The 12,595-nt window shown below is 50.7% G+C and overlaps 1 protein-coding gene across 1 annotated transcript; it reads right to left on the reverse strand.

The window, feature by feature from the left end:
- Positions 1-4,142: 4,142 nt before the first annotated feature.
- LOC124656781 lies at positions 4,143-5,924 on the reverse strand. The gene is made up of 3 exons (XM_047195465.1): positions 5,622-5,924; positions 4,705-5,453; positions 4,143-4,629 (listed from the first exon to the last, which is right to left on the reverse strand). The coding sequence occupies exons 1-3, from the start codon at positions 5,922-5,924 to the stop codon at positions 4,143-4,145; spliced, it is 1,539 nt and encodes a 512-aa protein (XP_047051421.1).
- Positions 5,925-12,595: the final 6,671 nt, after the last annotated feature.

Consider the following 12,595-nt stretch of genomic DNA (forward strand, 5'->3'; position numbering starts at 1 on the left):
TCCGGTCAAATTCTGGTGATAACAGTCCCTCAGCTAGCCCTACAAACACCGGAGAGCTACCTTGATGTCGTTGTGAGTTCCTGCCATGCCGAAAAAATCGTGCCAAATCCGGAGGCCATCGTCAGCCACTACCTCAAGTATGACACTGCACTCTCCGTTAAGCCCCTTGCACAACCCTTTCCAAGCAAATGAGCAATTTCTTCCAACCCTAGTGCATGCAGTCGATACTCCCAAGCATTACAAACCATACAAATCATTAGATATGTTATATACTACACACCAAAAGTTGTAGTACAATGTAGCATAAAATATCATTGTTAATAAAAGAACTGACTATTCCCATGATTGGACACATATGTGGACAAACACTGCATAACTAAATGGCAATCATAGGTTTTTAGGTCACGTCGAACATAAGGAATGAGAACGTAGTTCACTGTCCTTCGAAGAAACTATTTCAAAAAAGAAAAGGAGAAAACATTAAGGAAGTTATAAGAGCACTAGCTCTTGACCAAAAAGAAATCTCCATGTGCTAGCTGCAAGGACTGAAGTTAGTGTCGTGGACGCCGGCTAGTGCATTTGGCGCATCTATGAAATCCCAGTTGTGTGGATCGTAGATTTGCACCGACGATAAATCGGTTTTCTCATGAGTGTTGTAGAAGACCAGCCTCCCATCAGGTAATATTCGCAAAGGTTTAACCCGATAATGCCCACGTGAATTCAAAGGGATCTCAAACACCTTAACCCATGTGCTCTTGTTAGAATTTGTGAGGAGCCATATGTTCGTGACCCAGCTCTCATCCTCCGGTTGAACCATACATAGGGAACCATTGAGCTCGCTCAACGAAAGGTCACCCTTTTGAAGGTCCACATTTGGTGGCCCCTTGATCGCCTTCATCCACTCCTCACTCGCCAGGTTAAAGCATAGTACACCGTTCCCATCTAGCTGAGATCTTAGCACCAAATGCAATACACCGTTTACAACGATGGGGCTCCTAGCATAAGAAATATTGCTGGTTTGAGGCAACTGCATTGGTCTCCACCCAACATCATCTCCTACCGTGAGGATCTCACACAAGTAGGGATTAATGTAGACGATCTTGTAGACACTAAATGGGATGGTGCAGCCGAAGCCCAAAAGGCCAGTTTTCTTGTAGGTCTGGAGCACCTCACCGTTGGCAAGGTCGACCACCTTAACATCACATGAAATGCCAATCACACACACCAGGTTATCACGGCTTGTGCAGATAAGCTTCCAAACATAACCCACGTTCTTGATCACTTTCACCACGTTACCGCCCATGTCAATCAGCCGCAGAGACGTGTCCCGGCGGGAGCCAACAACGAGGAGTGGCTCGGCGCGAGCCTTGTACACGGCGACGATGTTGTCGGTTATGAGGGTGTACCACCCCTTGGACACACATCTGAATCGGCAGAGGGTCTTCACGCGGATCCTCGAGAGGATGTCAACAACAACGTCGTCTGGCAATTGTGGCGGCGTCCTGTTAGAGGGAAGCTGCAGCACCCTCCGTGGCTGGCGAAGAAGACAGGGCACCGACGAGAACGCCATCCCCATTTGATCGGACTGGCTTTGTTCCTGAAGATCTCGACTTAATTTGAGTTTAGGCTTTAGCGCAGCGTTATTCCGTGTGTGGCGTGCCCCCTTGAGGTTTACTATCGTGGAGATCGTTGGCCGAAAGAAAACAGGGGGGTTTCGCTATGTCGATGTTTCTGCAGACGTAAGAGTACAGTAATACATATGGAATCTCGACCCGTGTACACAACGTACTCCAACTATGCACCGCATCGGAAAGGGTTTCATGGCAGGAGATTGAGGTGTACTAAACCGGTCACGTCGCCTTGCATAATAAGCGCAACAAGCTCGGTTTAGTCCAATATTGGAAAGTGTGAAAGTGTTAGAGCATCTCCACTCGTCCCCCCGAACAGGCCCCCGGCGAGCGTTTTTTCCATCCGGACGGCGTAATTCGGCCCAGTCGCGCCCCCGGTTCCTCGTTTTCGTCCGGATTTGGGCCTAAATCCATCCGGCGATCCCACGCCATCCCCGGCCCCCGGGGAGCGCTCGGGGACTCCGGACGAAACGAAGCGCGCGAAACGGCGAGGAAACTTCCCGCGCGTCCGGTGGCCCCAACTTGTCGGCGAGAGAAACCGATCGTCGTCCTCATCGCATCGTCTTCCGCGCGCCGAAAAGCCTGCCGCCGGTCTGCATTCGCCGGCCACGCGGCGAGTTAATGTCGTCGTCTTCCGCGCACGCATCGTCTTCCGCGCGCACTAAAGGCTGCCGCCGGTCAGCTCGCCGCGGACACGTCGCAATCCGCGCGGCATTTAATCCCCGCGCCGGCCCACGCCTATATACGCCGGTCCGATCACCGCGAGGGCGTACCCCGTGCTCCACTCTCCCTCCACTCTCCCTCTACTCCCAAGATGGCGTTCTACGACGACGACGGCGCAGCCAACAACGGCTTCCCCCGCCGGTCGCTCCACGCGTGGGAGGGGCACCTCCTCCACCGAGCGGGGTACCCCTGCCCGCCGGACACGAGGCCTCCCGGAGGCGGCCGGCGGCTAAGTGCTGGCGGCGTTCCAATCCCGCCGCCGCCGCGGGCCATGCCCTCGACGTCGCCATCGAGGAGGCGAGGATGACGATGACCGACGAGGAGCGCGCCGAGCCACGCCACCACCCCGACAACTACACGGCGTGGAACTCGTACTTCCTCCGGCGGTGGGAGCGGAGCCGGCGGCCTACGACGGCCCGCCGCCTCCGCCTACGCGCAACAACGCCGCGGGCCGCCGACGGTGGTGGAGCGCGCCGGGCCGGACACTCGAGGCCGTCCTCGAGCACATCGAGGGCGGCAACTTCCCGGTGCTCACGATGCCCCCTCCATCGAGGGCATCGGCGAGCCGCCGCCGGGGAAACGTCTGGCAGCCACGGCGCATGGCTGCCAGCTCGTCGTCTTCCGGATCGGCGCCGAGGTCATCCTTGGCGCCGGTGAAGAGGGAGGAGGCGACGTCGCCTTCGACGCCGGTGCGCGTCAAGAAGGAGCCGGCGTCTCCGCCGGCGACCAGAGGGCGCAGCAGCGGCGCCCTCGTCATCCGAGAACAGCCTTCCGCGCCGCAGAGCGGCCGGAAGAAGACGAAGAAAGAGGCCGCCGCCGCAAGCCAGCTCGCCGAGGAGGAGGCGAAGCGCGCGGAGGAGGCCGCGATGGCGGAGGCGATCGCCGGGTCGCTGCACGACATGGAGGAGGAGAAGCGCGCGGACGACGCCGCACCGGGACCGGGCCGAGCGCGGCCGGGAGCGCCGGAGGCGGAGCGGCGGCGGCGGCTGCCGGACCCGGCCGCCGCACGCCAACTCCGCCGCCCGCGCCGCTCCTACCGCCGACGACGATGTCGCGCGGTACCGCCGTCCGCGACACCTCCATCCGGCGTCGGCTGTCCCCGTCGTCGACCTCGAGTCCTCCGACGACGGCCGGTACAAGCCATCCCGGGGTGGGGAGACGCCGGCCGGGCGGCGGCGGCCGGGCCGCGCGAGCCGAAGGCCAACGACGACGGCTCCGACGACGGCGTCGGCGACTACACGGTGTTCTACCGCCATTTCGGCATGTAGAGCGCCGTGTTTTAAAATTAGCGTTTGAATTCCCCTAGCCGAATTCGAAATATAGTCGGAGTCGGCCTCTATGTATGAACTCCTCCCGTAATGTAATAAATATCATTAAATTTAGTCTATATTCACCCGTTTTTAGCCGTAGTTTGTCAAGTTTCCGTTTTTAAATTCGCATCGTCGACTTCGCCTGGGCACGCGGCTGGGAAACTACTACTCCCCACGCCAAATCTTCCTCCAATCCGGACGAAAATTTCGCCGGATTTGGGCGTGGGGAGCGCCAACGAGTGGGGATGCTCTTATGCGTGCTTTCAGTATCTCTTGTACTAGCAAGGAAGCCAACAAACGAATTGGACTGTACACAGAATCAGTATGTCTCGGTGGGCCAAGGAAAAAACTCATTTTTGGTGCAGCAGAGACTGCCGGTCGTAGTGTTACAATTTTCCAAAATCAGAAGACATATGTCAGTCAAAATCATATCCAGCGCGCTCTCTTGTGAACGGAGCAGACCGACGACCCTTTTTCAGTGTCACGACCCCGGGTCCGACAGTAGCCTCGACGTGCCGGCGGCATCAGCCGCGGAGTCAGTCCTCCCGCCGTCGTCCGTCTCCGGTTCGAAGAGCTCGAACCGCTCGTCGCCGTCGCCGCTCCGGAACCCGGACCCCTCCTGCAGCTCCATCCGCTGCAACAACTCCGACTCCGCCAGCGACTGCATCCGCGCGCGGTCCCTGTCCCGGGGGTAGCTGCAGTACAGGAAGGAGTATATGGCGGCGCAGATCGTGAAGGGTATCGCGATGGCCGTGTACAGCGCCTTGGCCAGCGACGCGGCGTTCTCCCGGTCCCTCTCGCCGTTCTTCCCGGCCGCATCGCCGCCCGCCAGCTTGAACCCGTACAGGTGCTGCGACATGAAGCCCACGATCGGCGGCGCGAACGACGCCAGGATCGACTCGAACGCGTTGTCCAGCGCGTAGATGCTCGTCCTCGACTTCACTGGTACGATCTCCGCGAAGATCGGGCTGCAACACCGATGTTCTTCATCAGTTGTTCATTCAAGTCCAAACAAAATGTAAACGAAAGCTCTGCTTTCGAACCTGTTTGTAGCAGCGCCGTTCCAGGAGATAATGAGCCCCATGGCGAAGAGCACGAGCGCGTGCGCGGCGCCGGTGGACGGGTCGTTCGGGAGGCCGAGGAGCAGGATGGCCGCGAGAGGCACGCCCGAGCCGGCGCTGATCTGCGACAGCACGATCCTGCCGGCGTTCGGGTACCGGCGGGCGAGGGCATCGCCCATCATACCGCCCAGGAGGCCACCAATGGACGTCGCCACGGAGAACACCGTGATGAACACGGCCGTGGCGCCGTGGCTGAACCCGACGAGCTCCAGCCACATGGACAGGAACGAGAGCGCCGACCACGGGAACGAGCCGCTCACGCCCTGCGCCACGAAGATCTGGAACGTCGGGATCTGGATCACGGCCCTGGCCTCCCTCAGCAGCTCCTTGGCCTCCTCCCACGCCGACCGTTTCTCGCCGAGCGCTGACGCTTCTTTGCCCGTCGGGAAGTTGGGGTCAACGGCGAAGAACCACACAAGGACGCCGACCACGACGCTGATGGCCGCCACGAGGTGGAACGCGAAGCGCCAGCCGGCGATCCCGAAGATGGTGGTCGGTGCGAGGAGCACAGCGGAGAAGCCCCCGATGATGGACCCGATGCTGCTGGTCAGCGCCAGCCACCCGAAGGCCGTGCCCCGGTGCTCGTCGTCGGTGGAGTCGGCGACCAGCGACTGCACCGCCGGTATGACCAGGGCTAGGCCGATGCCGTTCAGCCCTCTTGAGATCGCTACCTAGCACACCATCGAAGTTGCTCTGAGTCTCAAATCCACAATTTGGGAGGTTATTAAGCTCTCGAGATCTAGGCTAGCTCGTCAACGAGACAGCAGACTTAATTTACCACCGGCTACGAGCATAGTGTGCCCGTGAAGTACGAGCGGAGGTTGAGCGTCCGGGCTCACCTGGAGGAAGGTTTCGGAGATGGCGACGAGGAAGGTGGCGGCGGCCCAGAGGAATGCCCCGACGGCGATGACGTGGGCGCGGTTGTGGCGCGACGCGGCGTAGGCGGCCAGCGGGTAGCACGCGGCCTGCACGATAGAGCGGTAGAGGGTGAGTGTGCCGAGGCCCGTCGGCGTGGCGTGCAGGGCAGCGCCGACCTCGCGGTACACCGCCGGTAGCAGCGCCTCGTCGGCGCGCTCCATGATGGACGCCAGGTTCACCAGCACCAGCGTCCGCCGCTCCTCCCACGCCACCGCCGGCCCCATCTCCCGGCTACACTTGAATCCGCTTCTCCGTCGTCTCCTCTTCTGGCGAAATACTCAGCTCGAGCCGGCGATAGCCGCCATTGGTAGCGCCGGCGATCTGGGGAGTTTCTGTCTCGTCTTCGTGGGGGTTTTTCTCGCGCGTGCACGTGATTGCCTTTCATTCTTTTGGTTTCCTGCATTGAGATTCGTGCTAAAATAATACTCACTCTAATTAATATGACTTGATGCTTGATGCTAAAATAGATATATCTACAACTAATACGTGTCTAGATACATATATAATAAAGTTAAATAATATGAATTGGAGGAAGTATTAAAATTTATCATGTTTTACAACGCGATGAAACCTATGTTTTCGTAGAATTGCCGCTCTCTACAACAATACGATACAATTTGTTTGCAGTTTTGACTGCAAGCTCCTTTCCCTCTGAAAGTGCATGGAGCCCCCATGTGTGGTTTTGGTAATTAATGACAATCCTTATGGACTAATGTTTGTATTGAGTTATATTTGTAGGAGTTATCCATAGGCAATTCTTGAACCATTTGTTGGCTTCAAGGTTGCAATAAGAAGAAATTGATGAAGGATATCAAGTGTCAAGTATGTCTTGAAGATGAAGATGAAGTGAGCCTTCAAGTTACTTCAAGACATCAATATGATGAAGAATGAAGAATGAAGTGCAAGTTCAAGATGAGCCATCTCGAAGAGATCCTTTGCTTGAGTCTTGCCATCCACATGGTGGTCATGGTTATGTGAAGATGCGCCAAAGAAGAAGCTCTCCCATGGTGGAGTATGGGGGAGCAATCCACAAGACTTCATCAAGCAAGCACAAGCAAGAAAGCCGTTCCATCTTGTTGAGGTAAAGATCGTCGTCATCGAGCTCAAGTGGAATGCGCAAGTATAAGGTTTGCTCTTGATAGGGTTTCTTTCTCACCGGTCTCATAGTGTAGTTGGAGACCGGTTTTAGTTTAGTTGACGTACTATCAAGAGGGCTCTCGAGTGAGTAACTCGATCGTATCGTTCGGAGAGAGCTCAAACCTTTGCATCCTTGCATCATCTTTCTTGGTTGTTATTTGGACCTTATCCATGTGATGTTTTAGAGCTTGTGCTTATTCTCATGACAAGCTCTAGTTCATCGAAAACGGATTTCGCATAGATCACTTGTTGCGTTTTCAAGTTTGGTTCATCATCTTTCTTGGTTGTTATTTGAATCTTATCCATGTGATGATTTAGATCTTGTGCTTATTCTCATGACAATCTCTAGCTCATTGAGAATGGTTTTTCCATGGCAACTTGTTGCATTTTCAAGATTGGAGGTTTTACCGGTATGTCTTTTTGAGATAGGTCAAACCTTTCATCATTTGTTTCTATCCTCCTTTGCTGGACTATGATGTTTCTATGCATATTGTTGTAGAGCTCGTTGTTGTGATTTCAACGAGCCCAAGATCATCGAAATCGGAGTCCGGATGCAAAAGTTATGCCCGTTTTAGTTTTGGTGTTTCTGCAGTTTGCTTAGGCCGGATATTTCGGAAATATCCGGGCCGGATTATCCGGGCCGGACCTCGAAATCGGCTAAGGACCTGAGGAATTGCTGCTCAGTATAGGGGCCGGACATTTGCCCGGATATTGTCCCGGTTTTGTCCCAGGGCCGGATTATCCGGGCCGGACATTTCGGAAATATCCGGCCCCTCGAAAAATGGCTAAGGACCTGAAGAAAAGCAAGTCTGATGTGAGGCCGGACTTTTGGCCGGATTTTGACCAGGTTTTGTCCCTGTGGCCGGATTATCCGGGGGGGGCGGATTATCCGGCCCTTACTTAGGCCGGATTATCCGGCCCTGGTTTTGCCCAACGGCTCGATTTTCTTGGGGGGTATAAATACCCCCTTCTTCCTCCTTGGGCTGTGGCTTCTCTCACTCTCTCTCTCCTCCATTGTTGAACTAGAGAAGCTTGCACTATCTCTCAATCCCTCCATGATTCTTGCCCCCATTTGAGGGAAAAGAGAGAGGAGATCTAGATCTACATTTCTACCAATCAAATCCATCTCTTTGTGAGTGGAACTCTCTAGATCTTGATCTTGGTGTTCTTTGTGAATTCCTTTGTTCTTCCTCTCTTATTCCCCCAATATCTTTTGTAGCTTTGTTGGAATTTGAGGGAGAAGAACTTGAGCATCTTTGTGGTGTTCTTGCCATTGCATTTGGTGCATCGGTTTGAGTTCTCCACGGTGATTCGTGGTGGTGAAAGCAAGAAGGTTGTTACTCTTGGGTTCTTGGAACCCTAGACGAATTCTACGCCTTTGTGGCGATTTGTTGGGAGCCTCCAATTAAGTTGTGGATGTGTGCCCCAATCTTTGTGTAAGGCCCGGTTTCCGCCTCGAAGGAAATCCCTTAGTGGAACCGTGACCTAGGCCTTTGTGGCGAGGGTCACCGGAGATTTAGGTGAGGCGCCTTCGTGGCGTTCGGTGTGTGGTGTGAGTACCGCATCTTGGGGTGAGGCCTTTGTGGCGTTGGTGTGCATCGAGCAACCACACCTCAAGGTGAGCCTCTTGTGGCGTTCGGGAGCACTAAGCAACCGCACCTCTCCACCGGAGATTAGCACTCGCAAGAGTGTGAACTCCGGGATAAATCATCGTCTCCCGCGTGCCTCGGTTATCTCTATACCCGAGCTCTTTACTTATGCACTTTACCTTGTGATAGCCATCGTGCTTGAAGTTATATATATCTTGCTATCACATACTTGCTTGTATTGCTTAGCATAAGTTGTTGGTGCACATAGGTGAACCATAGTATATAGGCTTTGGGCTTGACAAAGTAAACGCTAGTTTTATTCCGCATTTGTGAAGTTCATCTCGTAAAAGTTTTAAATCGCCTATTCACCCCCCCTCTAGGCGACATCCGTGTCCTTTCAATTGGTATCAGAGCAAGGTCTCTCATTCTTAGGCTTCACCGCCTTGATGTCGGCTAGAGGATTTGTGCACGATAACACTCTTATATTAGATGGCACAAATTATGATGTTTGGAAAATTTGCATGCTTAGTCATTTTCGGGACATTGACCCTCATATGGAGAAAATTGTAGATATAGGTTTTTCTCCTCCTATGGATTCACAAAATCTATCTTTAGAGGATGAGAAAATTTATATCTCAATTCTCAAGCTTCTAATGTTCTTATGAATGCTTTGCGAGATGTAGGTCTTTTTCCATACTTGACTTTTTGGAGCGCTCATGAGTTATGGACAAAAATTCAAGATAAATATGATGTGTCCAATATTATGAAGGATGATTGCATTGCTTCCACTTCCGGCCGTGATGAGTTCTCATCTTCATCCACTTCACCAAAGTGTGTTGATGTCTACGTTCCCCCTCCTTTCCTGTAGACAGTGTTGGGCCTCCAAGAGCAGAGGTTTGTAGAACAGCAGCAAGTTTTCCCTTAAGTGGATCACCCAAGGTTTATCGAACTCAGGGAGGAAGAGGTCAAAGATATCCCTCTCATGCAACCCTCGCAACCACAAAGCAAGAAGTCTCTTGTGTCCCCAACACACCTAATAGGTGCACTAGTTCGGCGAAGAGATAGTGAAATACGGTGGTATGAATAAGTAGCAACGGTGCCAGAAAATAGCTTGCTGGCGTGTAGTTGATGGTGGTAGTATTGCAGCAGTAGTAACGCAGTAAAACAGTAAACAAGCAGTAGTAACTCAGCAGTATTTAGGAACAAGGCCTAGGGATTACACTTTCACTAGTGGACACTCTCAATATTGATCACATAACATAATAGATAAATGCATACTCTACACTTTTGTTGGATGATGAACACATTGCGTAGGATTACACGAACCCTCAATGCCGGAGTTAACAAGCTCCACAATAATGCTCATATTTTAGTAACCTTTAGTGTAAGATAGATCAACGAGACTAAACCAAGTACTAGCATAGCATGCACACTTGTAACCTTCATGCATATGTAGGAGGAATAGATCACATCAATAATATCATAGCGATAGTTAACTTCGCAATCTACAAGAGATCATGATCATAGCATAAACCAAGTACTAACACGGTGCACACACTGTCGTCTTTACACACGTGCAGGAGGAATAGAACTACTTTAATAACATCACTAGAGTAGCACATAGATGAATTGTGATACAAAACTCATATGAATCTCAATCATGTAAAGCAGCTCATGAGATTATTGTATTGAGGTACATGGGAGAGAGATTAACCACATAGCTACCGGTACAGCCCCGAGCCTCGATGGAGAACTACTCCCTCCTCATGGGAGCAAGCAGCGGTGATGAAGATGGCGGTGGAGATGGCAGCGGTGTCGATGGAGAAGCCTTCCGGGGCACTTCCCCGCTCCGGCGAGGGTGCCGGAACGAGACTCCTGTCCCCCGGATCTTGGCTTCGCGATGGCGGCGGCTCCGGAAGGTTTCCGTGGTTTTCGTCGAACGCCCCGAGGTTTTTAGGTCAGGGGCTTTATATAGGCGTGAGAGGCGGCGCAGAGGGCTTCGGGGGCCCACACCCTAGGGGGCGCCCCCTTGGCCGCGCCGGGGTGTGGTGTGGTGGCCCCGCCCCCTTCTCCGGAGGTTCTCGTGTGTTCGGATGCTTCCGGTAAAATAGGAACCCGGGCGTTGATTTCGTCCGATTCCGAGAATATTTCGTTACTAGGATTTCGAAACCAAAAACAAGCAGAAAACGAGAACCGGCACTTCGGCATCTTGTTAATATGTTAGTTCCGGAAAATGCACGAATATGACATAAAGTGTGCATATAACATGTAGATAACATCAATAATGTGGCATGGAACACAAGAAATTATCGATACGTTGGTGACGTATCAGCATCCCCAAGCTTAGTTCTGCTCGTCCCGAGCAGGTAAAAACGATAACAAAGATAATTTCTGGAGTGACATGCCATCATAAACTTGATCATACTATTTGTAAAGCATATGTAGTGAATGCAGCGATCAAAACAATATGTATGACATGAGTAAACAAGTGAATCATAAAGCAAAGACTTTTCATGAATAGCACTTCAAAACAAGCATCAATAAGTCTTGCATAAGAGTTAACTCATAAAGCAATAATTCAAAGTAAAGGTATTGAAGCAACACAAAGGAAGATGAAGTTTCAGCGGTTGCTTTCAACTTATAACATGTATATCTCATGGATAATTGTCAATGCAAAGCAATATAACAAATGCAATATGCAAATATGTAAGAATCAATGCACAGCTTCACACAAGTGTTTGCTTCTTGAGATGGAGAGAAATAGGTGAACTGACTCAACAATGAAAGTAAAAGAATGGTCCTCATAGAGGAAAAGCATCGATTGCTATATTTGTGCTAGAGCTTTGATTTTGAAAACATGAAACAATTTTGTCAACGGTAGTAATAAAGCATAGGCATCATGTAAATTATATCTTATAAGTTGCAAGCCTCATGCATAGTGTACCAATAGTGCCCACACCTTGTCCTAATTAGCTTGGACTACCTGGATTATCACCGCAATACATATGCTTTAACCAAGTTTCACAAAGGGGTACCTCTATGCCGCTCTGTACAAAGGTCTAAGGAGAAAGCTCGCATTTGGATTTCTCGCTTTTGATTATTCTCAACTTAGACATCCATACCGGGACAACATAGACAACATGATAATGGACTCCTCTTTTAATGCTTTAAGCATTTGACAACAATTAATTCTTTTCTCATTAGAGACTTGAGGATATTTGTCCAAAACTGAAACTTCCACCATGAATCATGGCTTTAGTTAGCGGCCCAATGTTCTTCTCTCACAATATGCATGCTCAAACCATTCAACTCAGTGTAGATCGCCCTTACTTCGTACAAGACGAACATGCATAGCAACTCACATGAAATTCAACAATGAGTTGATGGCGTTCCCCGAGAAACATGGTTATCGCACAACAAGCAACTTAATAAGAGATAAAGTGCATAATTACATATTCAATACCACAATAGTTTTTAAGCTATTTGTCCCATGAGCTATATATTGCAAAGGTGAATGATGGAATTTTAAAGGTAGCACTCAAGCAATTTACTTTGGAATGGCGGGAAAATACCATGTAGTATAGGTAGGTATGGTGGACACAAATGGCATAGTGGTTGGCTCAAGTATTTTGGATGCATGAGAAGTATTCCCTCTCGATACAAGGTTTAGGCTAGCAAGGTTATTTGAAACAAACACAAGGATGAACGGTACAGCAAAACTCACATAAAAGACATATTGAAAACATTATAAGACTCTACACCGTCTTCCTTGTTGTTCAAAACTCAATACTAGAAATTATCTAGACTTTAGAGAGACCAATTATGCAAACCAAATTTTAGCATGCTCTATGTATTCTTCACTAATAGGTGAAAAGTATATGATGCAAGAGCTTAAACATGAGCACAACAATTGCCAAGTATCACATTACCCAAGACATTATAGCAATTACTACATGTATCATTTTCCAATTCCAACCATATAACAATTTAACGAAGAGGAAACTTCGCCATGAATATTATGAGCTAAGAACACATGTGTTCATATGAACCAGCGGAGCGTGTCTCTCTCCCACACAAGCATGATGTAATCCAATTTATTCAAACAAAAACAAAAACAAAAGCACACAGACGCTCCAAGTAAAGCACATAAGATGTGACCGAATAAAAAT

Source organism: Lolium rigidum, chromosome 5, assembly GCF_022539505.1.
Source record: "Lolium rigidum isolate FL_2022 chromosome 5, APGP_CSIRO_Lrig_0.1, whole genome shotgun sequence".
Taxonomy (NCBI): domain Eukaryota; kingdom Viridiplantae; phylum Streptophyta; class Magnoliopsida; order Poales; family Poaceae; genus Lolium; species Lolium rigidum.

Excerpts from the sequence above, each read along its gene's own strand:
- LOC124656781 (XM_047195465.1), bottom strand. The coding sequence starts at position 5,924 with ATGGGGCCGGCGGTGGCGTGGGAGGAGCGGCGGACGCTGGTGCTGGTG. Across the intron at positions 5,454-5,621 it reads TCTCCGAAACCTTCCTCCAG|GTAGCGATCTCAAGAGGGCT; the intron begins GTGAGCCCGGAC and ends ATGGTGTGCTAG. Across the intron at positions 4,630-4,704 it reads AACGGCGCTGCTACAAACAG|CCCGATCTTCGCGGAGATCG; the intron begins GTTCGAAAGCAG and ends TCGGTGTTGCAG.